Below are 19,108 nucleotides of genomic sequence, written 5' to 3'. Positions count from 1 at the left end.
TCTGATTAGAGACCCTGCCCACACCCTGGGAACATGCCCTGAGCAGCCAGAAGAGTGATAGGAGCTAAAACTGCAATAAACTTGTAAAGTAAGTGGTTAAAATGATCTTTATTGTGTTATCACTAGGGGATAGAAATATGAGAATGTGGGAAAACCCCCTTTAAAAAGGTGACTAACTTTTCAACAAACATTACATACATCAAAAGTGAATACAAGAACTTTTATAAATATATTCTATTACAGAAAATGGCTTCTTTTGTCACTTACGTTGGGTCTCATCCCTTATCTTTCCCGCTTATCTGTTTCCCTGTGAGATCTCTGCTTAATTCTGCTTTGCTAGAAAGACAGACACTTGCTGAGATGTTAGATGACATAGAAGAGGGGGAGCAGCGAGTCACAGCAGCTAGGTCCCCACCCAGCAGCTTCAAGTGAATAGCAAATAATGCTGCAGAGATGAAAGCTGATGTAACATAATGACCAGGAATTGCGGCTAACTTTTTTTTAAAAGGCGAGTATGCTTCAATCCGAGCAGCAATTTAAATCATTAATGCAATATTTTGACAGATAAAATAGAATTAGGGACATAAAAATACAAGGACAGTTTTAGCTTTTTATTGACACTATTTACAATAAAACATTATCTATCTGTTTGCAAATTAATATAATATCTTTCACATGAAAATATAAATAACATAACATATTACAAAAACTGACTTTAACAAGGAAAAAAAAAAAAAAGTACCATACTAATGAGGCAAATAATAATCACAATATTAGAGTTTTTAATGGAGAACATGTGACGTACATTTTCATATTGCTATAAGGTATGTACAAAATAAGCAATAGCAAAAACAGTATGCAAATGTATTCTCTTTCTTTAAGAAGATCGTCCTCCTGTTGTCACCAACAGCGTACAATAAAAGGCATCGTCTTATCTGATTGAAAAAAAAAAGAACAAAAAGGAAACAAATAAAAAGTTAGTCAAGAATCTCTTTGACGCGGCATCACTTTCATCCCTTTATTCTCATCTTGTTGCCTTTACAGAAGAGGTTCAGACATCAATGCTGTCACTCCACTACATCACATTTGAGAAATCAAAACTTCCTTTGTCATGAGCATCGGTCTCACACAACATCGGCATTAAATTATGCATTTGTAGGGGAATAACCAAAGGGACAATTGAACCATTGAAGTGCACCAATTACAAGCAGTGCTAGTGATGCTCCCTTACTGCTGCTGCTTTACATTTTCACTGGTGTTAGCAAGTGCCATAACATACCGGTAGTACTCATCCGATGAATAACCCAGTGCTTCCACTGCAGTGACCATATACCCAAGTACCCACTTTACTCATATAACCAGTCACTGACCATGGGTGGTCACAACTGCTAAAGTCATTCAGGGGGCAGCACTTATCAGGCCAGTAATAAATTATATTATGGAATGCTGCCTATTTTTTTTAAGAAGCTTTTGGAAAACACTGTTACGTTCACTTCTGCATCATATCCTCTCTGTATAAGTAAGCCACATAAATATACTGTATTCACAAGTAGGTGCAATGTTCTCAGTAGAATACAATTAGCGATTTAAGCTCCAAACTCAGTGACATGCACTGTAGTAAGACGAGGATGCAGACTTGCTCCAGCTCAGGCTCCCTGAACAAAAATGTGTGCATTATTGGGCTGCAAACAACTGACCCAAGAGTAGTGATGAGTGGAGCAGTTAAAATTTTAAAAATCGGGTTTGGGTCTGGATTTGATCACAGGTGGCTAGCAGCACTGTGCACCTCCATTTTGGGGAGGGTCATCCCTCTCGATGATACCAGCACACGGGCATCTAAAATCCATTGCCTACTTAGTGCAGTTTAAAGAGTTTACGCCTACGATTATTACCAGCAATGACTGAGCCAAACCCGCAAAGAACTTCTCCCCTTAACACTACCCACGTGTCATCATTGTGTGCAAAAGACAGGGGCAAACATAGGCAGGAATAGAAACTTCTCTGTAATTTGCGGCATGCGTAGTAACCTCACGTATGGATCCGTGGAAACCACAGCGTGTGTGAGAGCCCATAGTAAGACATGGGGACGTGTACTAGTTATTGAACATCTATCAAACAACCAAAAACAAGTCCTAAGTATTTTCCAGATTTACTGCAGTGACATCCATCAGTTACCTAAAAAGATAAAAGAATAAACATCCTTTCTTAAATTTCTCCCGTGGCCACAGAGTTAAAAGCGAGATGGGAGAAGCCTTGCGATGTGGTTAGGTCATAAATGGAGTATAATATAAAAAGGAAATGACTTTGGGATTTGAGTTGTGTTCAGCACGTATCTATAGTCCTGACGCTCTGCTTCTACACGCTGTAATACACAAGTGCCACCAGGCTGCAGGTTTGTATCAGGCGCTTGTCACCATTTATCAGGCAGATGAATTCCCTCCACCTGTGCGCTCCGTTCCTGAGAGATGAAGCTTGGAGCGGATTCTCCTATTTTACATGCATTTAAAGGCCATTTAAAAGCGCTTTATTGTAAATGACTCTACAACACAAATCAAACATGAAGCAATATTTTACCCTGCACTGAAGAACTGTATTACAAGATTTACATTATCTGCATAAACCATCTGTTAGTCCAAATAATATACAACATGCCCGATGGCACTAGGGAAAGCAGGCGCCATCAGATCTAGAAAGCCGCCTCCTTCCTGGAGAGATAACACTACTGAAGAGCAGGCAGAAGACCTGTAAATGCTCAGATGCGATTACTAGTCTTCACTCAAACTTTGAGAGACACAGAAGACTATTTTAGGCAAAACTTTTGATATATGCCAAACGTCTAGCTCCACCCACTGTCAAACTTCTTAGTTTGTGTTTGGCTACAAAAATAGATGCTCTATCCGAAGTACATTGGTGGAGATTTATCAGGGCTTCTACACCAGAAAAATGGAAATAATCGCTAATTCTTGCTCTGTGCATAAAATTGCGATCATTCTTGTGACTACGCCACCTCCAAGCCATATGGGCATAGAAGGGGCGTGAAGAAAAGCCACCCCTGGCAGGGTAGGCCAACAGAGAGCGATCCTGCCCTGTCCATCAACAATTTCTTAAAGCCTGAGAAAATTAATGTGCAGGTTTTTACACAAAACTAGCAGCACAGCTGAGCTCTGGCTGTTATAAATTCCCATATTTATCTATCTTTGTCATGCATTAGGGGTGCACAAACGTGGGCTGAAGTGTAATTCTTCAAGGGCCGATACTATGAGCCACAGCCCAGATAGTTTTGTTAATTCTCATTTTTTTACATTTTTTTTTTTGTTCTGTTTAGTTTTAACTATTTAGTTTTATGGTGGTTAATTTATAACTGGGCACCAGTTAAATTTGTTCCCTGTTGTTCTTGTAAACGTATCACATATAACAGAGATGCAGGAGCCTATAGCGACATTAAATACACCAACTGCGGGTACAGGAATCAGTTCCCCAGCCTGTTCCTTTAAGTGGTGTGGGCCATGGACTGGAAAGAGTTCTTCCCTTCTGCAGCTCGTTGCAATAGAAGGTCATGAGGCTGAACCATCAGCAACCATTCTTACTCTAGCATGCCCTAGTTAGAAGTCACGTGTCCACACGATCAGCGTTCTTTACAGAGCGGCGAGGTGCAGGATATTTTCTGGCGACTAGTTGACCGAGAGGATAAAGTCTCATGTGTATAAATAGGCATGAGACTTTTTTCAAGGCGTAACATTGCCTGTGCAAGAATCTTTGATCTTTATGTACATGTAAATGTTGAGAGCTGTGAAATTTGATGGCGCATAATAATAATAATAAATAATAATTAATAATAATAATAAATAATAATAAATTATTATTATTATTATTATTAGACATGTATTACAAGGTCCGCCAGATCAAAATAAATGAACAATCTAACAGTCCATGCTTCACCAGATCTAGGATAATAGCATCATATATGACATTCAGCCTATTAGACAAGGAATTAAGCGGATGGTATTGCCCAGTGTCTGTGTCCACCTACTAATACTCACCTTCTAGGCTGATTGGCATCAAATAAGGTGTCATCATCTTCTTCCTCTTGCTCCAAGGGAGTAAGTTCCATATTTCCTATATTTGTATCCAATACTCCATATTTCCTGGTTTTCTTATTTTTTCTTCTGGTTCTGTAACAAATAGAATAAAATGTAAGAAGAATGGCGCAGATACCGTTTAATAACTTAAGACTTTGGTATAGGGTTGCACAGATACCAGGATTTTGAGTTTTATAGGATACCCAGAAAAGTATTACGATACTCAATACTAATATGATACATTCAAGAAAAAAAGTATTATTTGAATGTCTAGGGAGCGGTCAAATGGCACATTTACATTGTGTTCAGAAATGAAATGCAAAAGTCAGTTGGCAGAGCTCAGCCCAATCACATACACATTTCCAATAAAACTTTTTATTCATGGATGTGCAGTGAGAAAAAAAAAAAGCATGCATAATTTTGTCTCGCATGCGGACTACGTACATCCATAAAAGTCAATGGATCCGAAAAAAAAAATGGACGGCACATGCATGACCTTGAGTCTGGGGAAGCCCAGGGAGACCATATATGGACAGATGGTGATGTATATTGGCGTGGTCCCTGCTCTGCCGCTAACTCGTTTACCTACAAATTGATGTCATCTAAAGTCTCTTTTGCCAGAGAGGAATCAGACTCAGAGACCAGAGAGGGCGCATCAATTTAGAAACAGGATCCTGGAATCCAACCCTTTCAAACTGGATCATACTTGTGGTTCTGGAAGTTCTGAAGCGGAGATATGGCCAGGTAGAGTAACCTGGAAAACAGAGCTTTGTATTTGAAGTCAGTGACCATTTTGGTGGAGTACGTCGGAGTTGAGGAGTCAGAGTTGGAAGTTTGGCTTACCAATTCCACACTCCTGCTTTTTATTTTAAAAATGAAAGTCTTCTATTTAATGTGACAGCAAAATCTTGTTTCTGGGGACTATAGAACTGAAGATCGGGACAACTGAAGTGACACTGCCCTCTGCAGCCTCTAAACTCATCTACGCTCATTCACATTGACTCACATGACTTTGGGAGAGATTATTTATAGGTTAACAGGCGAGATTTAACAAAAAAAGAGGGAATCCTAGAAATGACTTCTCATACTCTACATGAAGGGGATAGTAGTTGAATGACAGATTCCATTTAATGTCAAATAACTAGAAACAAAAACCATTCCAAAATATACAAATCACTAAGTGATGGTCATTGATTATAATCTGATTGTCAGGGGAAAACAATCAGTTTATATGAATTATTTTATGGCTAATAGTATGTAGCTAATATGGTCAGTACTATTGTGCATCTTATATTTGCTTTGCCCCAGTGTGCAAATAATAATGATGGGGCAAATTCATAGTCTGTGTTGCTTATAGGGACCGATTACAACAAAGGGATTGGCAGCTTCTGCGATATGATGTGCAGTTTGGGTCATGTTACTGATTCAACTAATCACTGGCTACAAGGGTTACCCCCTACACAAACAGCAAGTTATCTACCTGGATGGCATCTTATGGCTGACAACAATCAAGGAGCTAAAGCTGGACCGGATGGGGCAATAAAATATATTTTAGTTTTGACCTAGGCAACGCCTTGAGCCGGGGACTCATGGACATGCATACTTACAGCAATTGGTTACAGTCACCAGAATGGCCTTATTGACTGAACCACCAATCACGTGGGGGCTCTCATTTATAAACAACCGCAAAACATTGAAAGCTGCTCAGTTAACAGTTATGTTTTCCCTGATCTGGGCAATGTGATTTGGGATGCGTTCTAATATTCTTTATTCTTCCAAAAATTCTAAATTCTTCCCAAACCTTAACAATTAAGCAAATTAGCAAATGGCCAAGTGCCTTGGGGGCATTTCCAGAGCTCCTCTGGCTCCAGCCCTCCAGAATATAACAATGCATCCTGTGGCCAGAGAAACAAGAGAATGTATCTAGAACAATTTAGATGATATATTTCTGTTATGTTCCCAAAGTAATGATTGGCACCTGGCGCCAATAAGACTAATGGTTGACCACTTTGATACACAATCCCTATTATTCCCTATTTATGAACATTATGAAATCAGGACGTATTCCCCCTCCAGTTAATTCTTATCCAATGTAAATATTTTATAACATGGAAATGAAAATAAAAGAAATAATAATAATAATAATAATAATAATAATCTGTTAGGCTAGCTCCGAGATTCAAAAAACTTGAGGTCAATCCAAATTATTCATTGCATTCCTGGTAGCATAATGCATATGCTGGAAAGCAATTCTCCGCTAATAAAGAGGCAGATTGTCTATTGTCGAGTACAGATTATGCATAATTATGACACTTTAGCTTCCTCACGTCACACTAGAGTCTCAATGTATTACTGCATTCATTGACATTTCACACAGGAACTTTACTTGAGGGTTTGCGGCGCTCATTTGCTGCAGGAAGACAAATCTCCCCCCCCCCACATACTCCTCCCGAGCAGAAATCCTGTAATCTACACGTGAATTACTAACACAGGTGCTTGAAGGCCTGACACAAGCTACTCATCCCTATTATTATTTTTCCTTTAATTCTAGGAAGTATTTCTCCAGGAGACAGAATACAATCCACGACCTTGCAGCGTGATAACTCAAGGCAGGGAAACAGCGGCCGTATAACTTTATGTTTCTATAAAACATTTATTGTAAAAACCTGTCTCTCCCATAATGGTGGATATAGATCACAGCTGTCTGCGTCACATTCTGCCACATGAATTTCTCCACGGCGCACATACTGGAGGCTCCTGTCATCGGTGTGAACAAGACACTACATGGAGAAGGAGTTAAAGGGCATATACCACCAGGATCAAACTGTATGCAAATGAGCCTGATGGGGCTCCAGGCTCCATTAACACCTACAGAGCCTGGAGCCCCTCAGACTCATTTGGATACAGTCCTTCATCCTGGTGGTAGATGCCCTTTAAGATCAGGCCCACATAATGATAAATAAACTTTGGAGAGTTTTCTCCACAACAAAAAATTAATAAAAAAATAAACAGTAAAAATAAAAAATGGGTAAAGAGGGGTAAAAGGTCATTATGTGGCTCTAAAGGGCACCTATCACCAGGTTTTAACATGAGAATCAAGGAAATAGAAACGGCTTGAGCCAGCACACCATGTGATACAAGTTTCTCAGTCAGTTTTCCACAGCGCAGAGGTGAATGAAGGTCGGGCTGCTCCGAGATATCCAAGGAAAAATAAAAAGTGGTTGCTCCAGCGTTGAATAAGAAAAAGGTATTTAATCCGTGTTAAAACATCATTTGCACATGAAAACAGACGTGGGTTTTTTTCCCCCCTCTTTTCTGTGCAACCACTTTTTGTATCACCAGGTTTGACTATACAAAGCTGCTGACAGTGATGGATATTGGCCCTGGAGATCTGTGTGGGTCAGTAGTAGCAGCAGGACTGTGACTTGGAGCAATGGGGAATGGCAAGTGTCCTCAAATGGCTGTTCTGGGCACAGTTCACATCTCTGCGAGGGTGCGTTCAGAGGCAAGCGTTTTCATGTTAGCGTGCGTTTCGCTAATTCAAAGCATCCAAACGCATAGTAACATGAAACCGAATGCATCCAAACATGTGCGCCAGAACGCCACGCGTGAGCACACCCTTAGTCAAAACCAGAAGTGGTCGCGCACACAGGTGGAAGCCTTTTTGGGAATTATAGAGGTAACGTATAATGGTAAGACTTGCACCTGTTCTGTGTGTTCCACCAATCCTGGTTTTGGCTCACAATAACTGAAGTCCTAACAGTGATGTGAACTGGGCCATAGCTCTCTGCATTGGACTGCTTTTTTCACACAACTTTAAAAGGAGATTTTACAAAGGTAAAGGGATTCAAATAAAAGAGGCAATTCTAGAAAGGACATTCCATACCCTACCTGAGGGGGCTGGCAGTGTAGTGGGGTAAAATCTGGTGACAGAGTCCCTTCAAGGTAAGGGGAAAGCCAAGTGAATCTATTTTGTCATTGTTCATATCTGCCCTTGCTGCCTAATTTGATAATCCAAGTTAACAATTTCAAATCCCACAGACAATGGCGACTGCAGCATTTAAAAGGAACCTGTCACCACATTTTTCACAAATTACATCATTCTGGTCAAATGAAATAAAGTGTGGATCTGGCTGTATGCCAGGTAAGATAACCAAGTTGATTTTATGGGCCTGTAAGGCAAACACATTTTGGCAAGAAGGGTGGCATTTAATTAATAGGTCTCTATGGGAACCTGTCACTAGCGGTTGGTCATTGCTGATGAGTTGTTATGGGACCTAGAGGACCTACAGGTCAGCTGCATGTATAACAGTCATGTGAAAAGTGTGATCATATAAATTGAGGAGTGTTGCACAAGGAATCCAAGCCTTGGTACTTGTTCGATAGTTTTAAAGTCAGAACGATTCAATACTGGGTTTCTGTCATTAGCGGTACTGAATGTCTTATCCTGTTCTACAAATCCCTAGTATCTGTCTGAGACATTGATGGGAATCCTTTTAATAGATGTCCGAGTTAGTGGTAGAGCAGGGACCACACCATCAGGGAAATATCATGACCTGTCCATATATGGTGTTTCTACATCTCCCAGGGCTTCCTCTGACACAAAGCTCTAAAAATCTGCAGCAGATAATAAGTGTGAATACCTGCCTGGCTGTAGGCAGGGCTCAGCATGCAAGGGTTCAGACAATTTCCATCATTATTAATATAGTCTTTTTTGCGTGCTGTATTGTAGTCTGCTCTACTTATTGTACAAATACAGTATAATGCACTAGTGGTTTCTGGGGGCATTTGCGCTGTACTGTGTTTTTTTTTTGTTAATTGTGCGGCCCCAAAAAGGTTGTGCAGCCCTACTCTAAGGGTGCGGTCACACGTCGCGTTTACCGCATGCGTTAAAAAACGCATTGGAATAGCTGGAGAGTGATTTGCCTAATTAAACACCTCTTAACACTTGTGTTTACAAAACGCATGCGTTAACCGCGATGTTAACGCATGCGTTAACAATGCGTTAACAACCGCATGCGTTAACCGCGATGTTAACGCATGCGTTAACAATGCGTTAACGGTTGCGTTTTGTAAACACAGGTGTTAGCAGCTGTTTAATTAGGCAAATCACTCTCCAGCTATTGCAATGCGTTTTTAAACGCATGCGGTAAACGCGACGTGTGACAGCACCCTAAGGGTGCGTTCACACGTTGCAGTTAAAACTGCATCGCAATCAGCTTTGAGGTGGTTTTAGGTGCAGTTTTGTCAATTTAACAGGTGAAAGACATGAACTGAACGAGTAAATGACATTTGTGGTGCAGGTTTCCCCTTCAAAATCAAATTCACTCTTTCAGTTCATGTCTTTCACCTGTTCAATTGACAAAACTGCACATAAAACTACCTCAAAGCTGATTGCGATGCAGTTTTAACTGCAACGTGTGAACGCATTAAATCATTATTTTCCCAACCAAGGATTTGTACTCCCAACCTCCACACTCCACCTGCCATATACACTCACCGGCCACTTTATTAGGTACACCTGTCCAACTGCTCGTTAACACTTAATTTCTAATCAGCCAATCACATGGCGGCAACTCAGTGCCTTTAGGCATGTAGACATGGTCAAGACAATCACCTGCAGTTCAAACCGAGCATCAGTATGGGGAAGAAAGGTGATTTGATGCTTTTGAACGTGGCATGGTTGTTGGTGCCAGAAGGGCTGGTCTGAGTATTTCAGAAACTGCTGATCTACTGGGATTTTCACGCACAACCATCTCTAGGGTTTACAGAGAATGGTCCGAAAAAGAAAAAACATCCAGTGAGCGGCAGTTCTGTGGGCGGAAATGCCTTGTTGAGGTCAGAGGAGAATGGGCAGACTGGTTCGAGCTGTTAGAAAGGCAACAGTGACTCAAATCGCCACCCGTTACAACCAAGGTAGGCAGAAGAGCATCTCTGAACGCACAGTACGTCGAACTTTGAGGCAGATGGGCTACAGCAGCAGAAGACCACACCGGGTGCCACTCCTTTCAGCTAAGAACAGGAAACTGAGGCTACAATTTGCACAAGCTCATCGAAATTGGACAGTAGAAGATTGGAAAAACGTTGCCTTGTATCAACGGTTCAGGCTGGTGGTGGTGGTGTCATGGTGTTGGGAATATTTTCTGGGCACTCTTTGGGCCCCTTGGTACCAATTGAGCATCGTTGCAACGCCACAGTCTACCTGAGTATTGTTGCTGACCATGTCCATCCCTTTATGACCACAACGTACCCAACATCTGATGGCTACTTTCAGCAGGATAATGCGCCATGTAATAAAGCTGGAATAATCTCAGACTGGTTTCTTGAACATGACAATGAGTTCACTGTACTCAAATGGCCTCCACAGTCACCAGATCTCAATCCAATAGAGCATCTTTGGGATGTGGTGGAACGGGAGATTCGCATCATGGATGTGCAGCCGACAAATCTGCGGCAACTGTGTGATGCCATCATGTCAATATGGACCAAAATCTCTGAGGAATGCTTCCAGCACCTTGTTGTATCTATGCCACGAAGAATAATAATAATAATAATAATCTTTATTTATATAGCGCCATCAAATTACGTAGCGCTTTACAAATCATAGGGGACATATACAACTATATTACACTACAAAGAACAAACAGTCATATGGAACAATAGGAGTGAGGGCCCTGCTCACAAGAGCTTACAGACTATGAGGATGAGGGGGTGACACAAGAGGTTGTATAATGGTCCAGCCATTCTTTATAAGGGAACAATATAAAATAATTTAATAAATAATTTACTAAACAACGATGTTGCTGCTTGAACCAGCCATCAGCCGCCATCTTATTTACAGGGTCCTAGGTGAAAAAGACTGCAGAGAAGCCTGGAGCTTGGTATATATCTGCTGTTTGCCCGATAACAGATAGGATAGTACATAGGATGGATTAGTAAAGGGAGAGTTGACATTTCATGCAGTTAGCGAGTGTGATAGGCTTGCCTAAAGAGATGGGTTTTAAGAGCACGTTTGAAGCTTTGGAGGGTGGGTATTAGTCTCAGAGTCTGGGGAAGGGCATTCCAGAGAATTGGTGCAACTCGGGAGAAGTCCTGGAGACGTGCATGGGAGGTTCGAATTAAGGTAGAGATTAATCTAATGTCACTGGCAGATCGAAGAGCACGGGAAGGGCGATAGACTGAGATGAGAGAAGAGAGATAGGGAGGTGCAGCATTATTCAGAGATTTGTGGATGAGGGTTATTATTTTAAAGTGAATACGGAAGGAGACAGGTAGCCAGTGCAGTGATTGGCACAAACTGGAGGCATCTGTGTAGCGTTTGGCCTGAAAGACGAGCCTGGCTGCTGCATTAAGAATAGATTGAAGAGGAGAGAGTTTAGAGAGTGGAAGACCGATTAGTAGGGAGTTACAGTAGTCTAGTCGAGAGTGAATAAGTGCAACAATTAGCATTTTAGAAGTTTCAAATGTCAGAAACGGACGGATTCTGGAGATGTTTCTGAGATGCATCCGGCAAGAGCGAGCAAGAGATTGAATATATGGTGAAAAAGAGAGGTCAGAGTCCAGCACAACCCCAAGACAGCGGGCCTGCTGCCTCGGTGCTATAGTGATCCCACAGACTGAGATGGAGAGATCAGGGGTGGTTTGGTTAGTAGATGGTGGAAAGACAAGAAGTTCAGTCTTAGAAAGATTAAGTTTCAAGAAGAGAGAGGACATGATGTTAGAGACAGCAGAGAGACAGTCACTAGTGTTCTGGATTAAGGCAGGGGTGATGTTACGTGCAGAAGTATACAGCTGGGTGTCATCAGCATAAAGATGATACTGGAAACCAAATCTGCTGATGGTTTGTCCAATGGGGGCTGTATAGAGGGAGAAGAGAAGAGGACCCAGGACTGAGCCCTGAGGAACCCCGACACTGAGGGGAAGATGAGAAGAGAAAGATCCAGAAAAGGAGACACTGAAAGTGCGGTCAGAGAGATAGGAAGAAAACCAAGAGAGTGCAGAAGAATTGAGGCAGTTCTGAAGGCAAAAGGGATCCAACCCGTTACTAGTATGGTGTACCTAATAAAGTGGCCGGTAAGTGTAGATACAGAGCCTCTATCCACTAGACCAGTCACCCGTGCCATAGGTTCGCCACCACTGCACTAGACTATAGGCTAACTGGTTATCTAAGAGCTGTACTTAGAGTTACACTGTGTCACAGGCTCAATGTGCTTGTGTACAGAGATGGAACTTCTGAAACATCTCTATACATCACTACATTATTATTTTTTTAAAGCATATAATACATCAAATATATATAAATTAAAGATTAATTATTAAATTAAATAAAATGTATAAGACAAAAAACAAAATAATGCACGCTGCAATTTCTCACTGTCTGTACATTTGGGAACGAAACGGACAGAAACAGACCCATAGAAAACAATGGGTAAGCATGACATTCACACAAAAAAAAGATAGGCGTTTTTGATGTCCGTGTGCTGTCTAAATGAGTCCTAAATTATACATTTTACCAGAACAACCTTTACAATCCATAAAGTTACTGGTTGACCGTTACTAATTGGATATGCATTTCTCTTGAAATACATTAGATTAGGCCGACCCTAGCCCCCACATGTCTGCATTGAATTTTTAAACACAATGTAAATGCCCCATGTGACTGCAGCCTAAACATTCAGATAATATGATACTTTCAAGAAAAAGAAAAAAAAAGTATTTAGTATTGGAAAAGTTCTCTGGGTATCATATCACACACAAAATATCTGGTATCGATGCAACCCTAGTGCACTATAAAAGTGATCAAAATCTGAATGGACAAAAATAAAAACAAATGAGAATGGCAAAAAATTGCCATGCCACAAAATTTCAAAATAACACATGTTCCTAGGGCGCAAGAATTGATGGCTTGGGTGCCCAAAAAGAGGGCTCCGAGTGCCACTCATGCCATAGGTTCGCCACCACTGGTCTAGAGAGTAAGCCTTTCTTCTTACACATAAAAGGTATAAAGCACAAAGAATTTTTTTGTAAGTAAGGAAAGTATTTCTATTTATACCAGTCTTTTTATCTTTATAATTACCGTATTTTTCGGCCTATAAGGCGCACCGGACTATAAGGCGCATTAGTCCGATGCGCCTTATATATGTAATAATTCCATATATAAGGCGCATCGGACTATAAGGCGCAGGGTCCGGGGGCGTGGCGGAGGTCCGGGGGCGGAGCGGAGACCCGACGGGACGCAACGCGGAGAAGAGACCCGACGAGACGCGGCGACGCGGGGAAGGTGAGTGGGGAAGGTGAGGGGGAGGTGGAGGATGGCAGCGGACCATACTTACATAGGTTCCCGCTACCGGAGACAGCAGATCTCCAGCGGGAACTGCAGACCACGCGGCAGAAGTTGTTCGTGCCGCGTGGTCTGCAGTTCCCGCTGGAGATCTGCTGTCTCCGGTAACGGGGACCTATGTAAGTATGGTCCGCTGCCCAGCGCCATACATAGGGCGCACCGGACTATAAGGCGCACTTTGGATTTCCACGGAAATCCAAGGCTTTTAAGTGCGCCTTATAGTCCGGAAAATACGGTATATCATTTTATCATCTAATTCTTAAAGTACAACAGAAGGACCCCCGATTCCTATGGAGGAGAACCCCTGGATCGTCTAATCGCAAGAAGTGTTGACAAGTGGGAAGACATCACTATCTGCCACCATTAACCCCTTAAAAACTGCCACATGGCTATAGATGTCCTATTTTCACATTCCTCATGGAGATAGCATGTATATACATGGCAGGATAGTGTCAAAATTTAATCAGTCATATCTGCTGAACCCTGGCACCTAGAAACACAACCTAGGTGTCATATTAACCCCTTTATGACCAAAAGTCATTGATGTCCAAGGTCAATTATCGCTGGAAAAGCTTTACATATCATAACACCTTTTACTTTTTTTCCATGACATGTGAGACTAACTTGATAAGATAGTTTTATAACAATTTTTTTTTCTTCATAAAATTGGCCAAATAAATGACAACAAATATGATAAAAATTATATTTTCACAAGTAGTAAACCTAAATACATTTTTACAAAAAATGTTTTAAAATATGTAGTGTCAATCCATCCCCCTTTCACGGGTTCAGTAACAGATGCAGAGGGTGCATGTACTTTTTGCAAACTGTAAGCCAAGTCTTTCCAGCAGCTCCATCTACATTCTGCCTACAGCTGACAGGCTGGATGGAGGAAGGGGAGACACTTCAAATAGCTATAACTCCTGAACCATAGACACACAAATCTAGTGTCATATTAAAAAGGAGAATCTCCCTTTTAATTTAACGTCAAGATTGTGTATGGACACTGTAAAAGTTAGTCGGAAGTAGCCAGCTGTATCTAAAAATCCAACTTTTCTCTGGTTCTGTGAAGCTTACATGCACAATCCTGCTTAATGCAGATAAAGAACCTGTGGAAGACGCTTGCAAAAGTATATGAACCCTCTGCGTGTGAACATTGAAAATGGTGATGGGTTAACCACTTTACATATTTAGGTAGGTGCTTATACAATTTGATCGCTTATTTTAAAAAAAACAAAAAAAATGGGAAAAGTGACAAAAAAAAGCATAATAAAAATATAATATAATATAATATATATATACACACACACAAAAACAAAACTATCCTATCAAGTTAAATTCTCACACATCAGGAAAAAAAAAACAAAGTAAAAATTGTTAGGATATGTAAAGTGGTTCCAAAGATATTGTCGTCATTTAAAGATGAGCAGAACAAACTATAAAAATTGACCTGGACATTCTGCACCAATGACTCAGTCATGTAAGGGTTAATGGATCCCTCCACAGGCCAAGCTTCAGTTCTTCAGCAGAGATTGCACTTTTGCATGGTGTCATGGCAGACATGCATTTACTAAACAGATAGGGATCATCCCTCTGGCCAATTATAGCCATGGCTAGTTACCAGGGGCGTCAATTTGCCAGATTGGGGTGTTCGACCGCCAATTCAGCAATACATCCAGGTCAGATGGTCGAATCTGAGCAACAAACCCAAACCAGACCATCGGATCCGCTCAGCTCTATAGCAAATACAAACTGGATACTGAGAGCCATAACTTTTGATTGGGGGCACCTAGTATCACAGTTCTGGTGTCACCAGAAAGAGAACCAGAGATATTAACAGTTAAAATGATATTTGGAAGTGCAATTTTCATATGCAAATCCCACTCCAGACTGTCATTTTAACAGTTAACTCCAGTTCTGTGGCAGCCAGGTACCGAATCCTGTGGTCATAATTAAGAGGAAATTCACATGCAGCTGCAGAATATTGCAACAGTTAAAAAACGTCCTGTCTGAAACCAGTTAAACTAGGCGTGACGTCACACACTGTGATGACATCACTGCAGTGTGCACAGATCTCACCTGATTGTCCTGATGACGAAGTAGATGATGACGGCGGCGCTCACCAGCACCAGCACGGCCAGGGCCCTCTGGGTCTGCGGCTTAGGAGCGGCGGGAGCGGCCACGGTGGAGGACGCATCGCCCTTGGTACTATGTGAACTACTGCCATTGGCGGCAGCGGGAGGCTGCGGTCCGGTCTGAGGAGATGCCATGGCGGCGGCTGCTGTGGGGCCCGGATAGCCGAGTACATGGGTGACACAGTACAGAGACAGGAGCACACACAGGACTCCCGGCACCGCGCCCGGCGGCCACGTCCTGCTCCCCGCACACATCCGCTGCCCGGAGGAGAGGAGAGCCGCCCGCGCACTGCACTGGGGAGGACGCGCCACTTCCTGGTCCGAGAGCGCACGCAGCGTGGTTGCTAGGAGACAGGCAGCCGAACGTGATGACATCGCGTGACCGCAGCGTAACCTCAGCTTTGAGGGTTTTTTTCTGTTTTAATTTGTCAAAGTTGTAACGGAGCCCGGTGCAGGGTGATGTTACCTGTCATACAGCCTGACTATATAATGTTCTCCGATAGAAGCTCCATAATATCATCCCATATTGTTCACAGGATTAACAGTTTATAATCACTTTGGAAAAATGCTTTATTTTTTAACGTTTTTATTGTAAAAACTACAACTGCACCTAAAAACTGTATTAAAGATACATGTTCTTTTACTTAACTGTGTGTAACACCCAAAGGCTACATAGAACTGGTGGTGCGGACTCCCAGATTTTGATGTGCATGAAAACGCATGCACATGCAGATTTAGGCTGCGTTCACACTTGGCATTGTGTTGCGTTTTTGAACCATTTGTAAAGACGCTCCAGTTTCTGTTCCATTTAAATGCAGGTGTTTGTGGCCCTTCTGTCACTGTATATGCAGTAATCGGTCGGCACTCGGCTCCTTTCCCTTGTGCTCGTGGATACACTTTAACAGCTTCTGTCACTGTGTTACGTTTTGGCCTTTGTGTTGCGTTTTTGAAAAGCACATGAACTTCTAAATTGTGTTGTGTTTTGTGATGTTTATACATTGGCATTTTGCTGGGAAGAAGTTTCATTAAAGTCCCAACTTTTAATGTGGTTTTTAAAGAAGGAAAAGACAATGGGGGACATTTACTTAAAGTGTCGGTGTCTGCATTGGCTTTGTTACCGACCTGCTCTTGGAAAGAAGACACACATTTAATATTGTAGAGCTGTGCAGAGACATTTCTGGCGCCGAGACCATTTTCTGTCCCTGGGATCTAAATCTGTCCCGAGCACCAGAAATGTGTCCAACAGTCCCTGCTAGACCAGTTTTCTTTTGGTCTACTTTCCGCCAGTTTACAGCGCCCAAAAAGGGCTGCGACACATATTAATTGTGTCTGAGTTTCCACTCCGCCAAAAGCCACGCCCCTTTTCGGAGAAGAGTCGGAGCAGACGGAAAAAGTCTTTTTTTCTGGCGCCGCCAGCTAATAAATACGTCTGAGAGCAGAACATGTGGTGAGAGCGCCACAAAACTGGCGGAAACGCCATAGTAAATGTCCCCCATTATCTTTCAGCTGATTAGGATTATAAAATGCATTTGCAAGCTGGTTTTTATGCTGCGTCAAAAACACACCGAGATTGCAATGCAGCACAACGCCACATGTGAGTGCGGCCTTAGATCGGTGGCACGCGACTCTGCTCAATGTATGAAGTCGGGTTCACAGACAGCGCTTTATATGTGACTGCTTTGTGTTTACATAGTATTAACAAATCACTTCCTGTTTTCAGTGTTTGGAATACATTATACATTCCATTGTAGTGACGTATTTCTGGTTCTGGCTTTTCCCGCCATTGGACGCCGCACGCCTCCCAATCTCTAGGCTGAAGAAAGAGGGATAAAAAGAGTGGCGTAGCACAATTTGCTCCTCTTCTTATTGTTCTCCCCCTCTTATTGTGCCCTTTTCTTCTCACCTTCTTATTGTGCTCCCCCTTTCTTCTCCCCTTCCCTACTATGCCCCATCTTCTTCCCTTCGTATTGTGCTCCCTCTGTTATTGTGCCCCTCCTTTCTGCTCCCCTTCTTATTGTGCTCCCTTCTCTCTCTCTTCTCCCCCTCCTCATTGTGATCCCCTTCTTATTGTGGCCCCCATTCTGCTCCCTTTCTTATTGTGCTCCCCCTTTGTGCTTCCCTTCCTTATTATGCCCACCTCTCTGCTGTCCTTCTAATTGTGCCCCCCCCCCTTTTTGCTCCCCTTCCTTATTAAGCCCCTTCTCTGCCCCATCTCTTATGGTCCCTCTTTTTTTGAATAAAAATAAATAAACTGCACTCACCTTTCCTCCTTACCCTGCTGCTGTCCTGCCTCTTCCCTTTCCGTGTCTGTACTACAACAGCACCCGACAGGCACGCTGTAATGATGTCACTGTACCTTCCACGCTTTGCTGTGTACAGACACGGCAGAGACCCAGAGCTGATCGCTTTCTGTATAACCATAGAAATTCATTCCACTCATAGAATTGATGTCCCAGGCCATACCCTCGTTGGGCTAGACAGTGGGACAGAGCCCGATATCTGGGACTGTCCCGCTGGATCCGGAACAGTTGGGAGGTATGCACACTGCTGGAGCCAGTCTCGGGCAGGACCTTGTAAGGTTTTTTTATACGGTTTTGTGCGCAATATTCTATACCCCTGACGAAGCCTGTGTAATACGTGTGGGGCATGATCCCACCTTCTTACATTTTTTTCCATGCAGACCCTGGATAATGTGATCCTTCTTGGTACTAGACAAATCATCAGGCCCTCTGGTACTGCATGAACTATGTTCTGTGATAGACCAGGAAAAGTAGATAATTTGAAGTTTTAGTGTTTTTTCATATTTTTTAGAACTTTTTAAAAAAATGTTATATTATTATTTCAGACCCACTAGGGTACTTCAACCCTAGGGGGTCTGATCACGTATACAATATACTGCAGTACCATTGCATCGCAGTATATTGTCAATTCTGATCATGTATTAGCCTTTGGGAGCATTAAAGCTGTCATGGCAACCAATCTGTACCCTCCGATGATAGTGGGCGGTGTAGTTTTGCTCAGCGGCCTCGCCAACCGACGCATGCTTCAAGAGGCCTACGCAACTTGATGTATCCGGCTGGCAACGAGGGGAGGGGTGTGGCAACTAGAAGTCTCCCCCATGGAGCTTGAGTTAAAAGTTCAAGACACAGAGGGTAATTTACCATTAAGCCGGCTCCTTGTCTCCTTGTGACAGTTCTGTATCTGTCTTTGGAGCCCCGCTGCCCATCTGATTTATCAAAGTGGCTTTTGGCCCTTGATAATTCTTTTGGAAGTGTTCTTATTGTGTTGAGTAAATTTCCCCCGAAATGGAAAGTCGCAGTATATGAATTCAGTCCTACTGTGAAATTGCTTTCTCGTGCAAGTTCACTTGGTAGTTTACAACCCCCATGTTTGCTCTCTTATTTTGGAAGTCCAGATTTATTGTTGAAAATTATTGGGTGCCAATAGATTTGATTATGCCTTTTATGCCTAAAAAAATGTTCTGTCTTAGGTTTGTGTAATAACTGTCTAGAGCGTTGAAACAATATCTTCTGGTCAATGAATGTCTTTATGCA

The 19,108-nt window shown here is 42.3% G+C and overlaps 1 protein-coding gene across 1 annotated transcript; it reads right to left on the bottom strand.

Moving 5' to 3' along the window:
* Positions 1–596: 596 nt before the first annotated feature.
* Positions 597–15,911, bottom strand: FAM174A (family with sequence similarity 174 member A). The gene is made up of 3 exons (XM_072140077.1): positions 15,499–15,911; positions 4,041–4,172; positions 597–935 (listed from the first exon to the last, which is right to left on the bottom strand). The coding sequence occupies exons 1-3, from the start codon at positions 15,807–15,809 to the stop codon at positions 932–934; spliced, it is 447 nt and encodes a 148-aa protein (XP_071996178.1). The 5' UTR covers positions 15,810–15,911; the 3' UTR covers positions 597–931.
* Between the last annotated feature and the right edge of the window lie 3,197 nt (positions 15,912–19,108).

The sequence above is a fragment of the Engystomops pustulosus genome, chromosome 1, assembly GCF_040894005.1.
Source record: "Engystomops pustulosus chromosome 1, aEngPut4.maternal, whole genome shotgun sequence".
Lineage (NCBI taxonomy): Eukaryota > Metazoa > Chordata > Amphibia > Anura > Leptodactylidae > Engystomops > Engystomops pustulosus.
Note: the sequence above shows the minus strand (reverse complement) of the source record. Positions and strands in the feature narration are given on the sequence as shown.

What these genes read in the sequence shown, in the direction of transcription:
- FAM174A (XM_072140077.1), bottom strand. Translation starts at nt 15,809, where the DNA reads ATGTGTGCGGGGAGCAGGACGTGGCCGCCGGGCGCGGTGCCGGGAGTC. An exon ending in TTCGTCATCAGGACAATCAG is followed by an intron (nt 4,173 to 15,498) that starts GTGAGATCTGTG and finishes TATTTGTTACAG; the next exon opens with AACCAGAAGAAAAAATAAGA.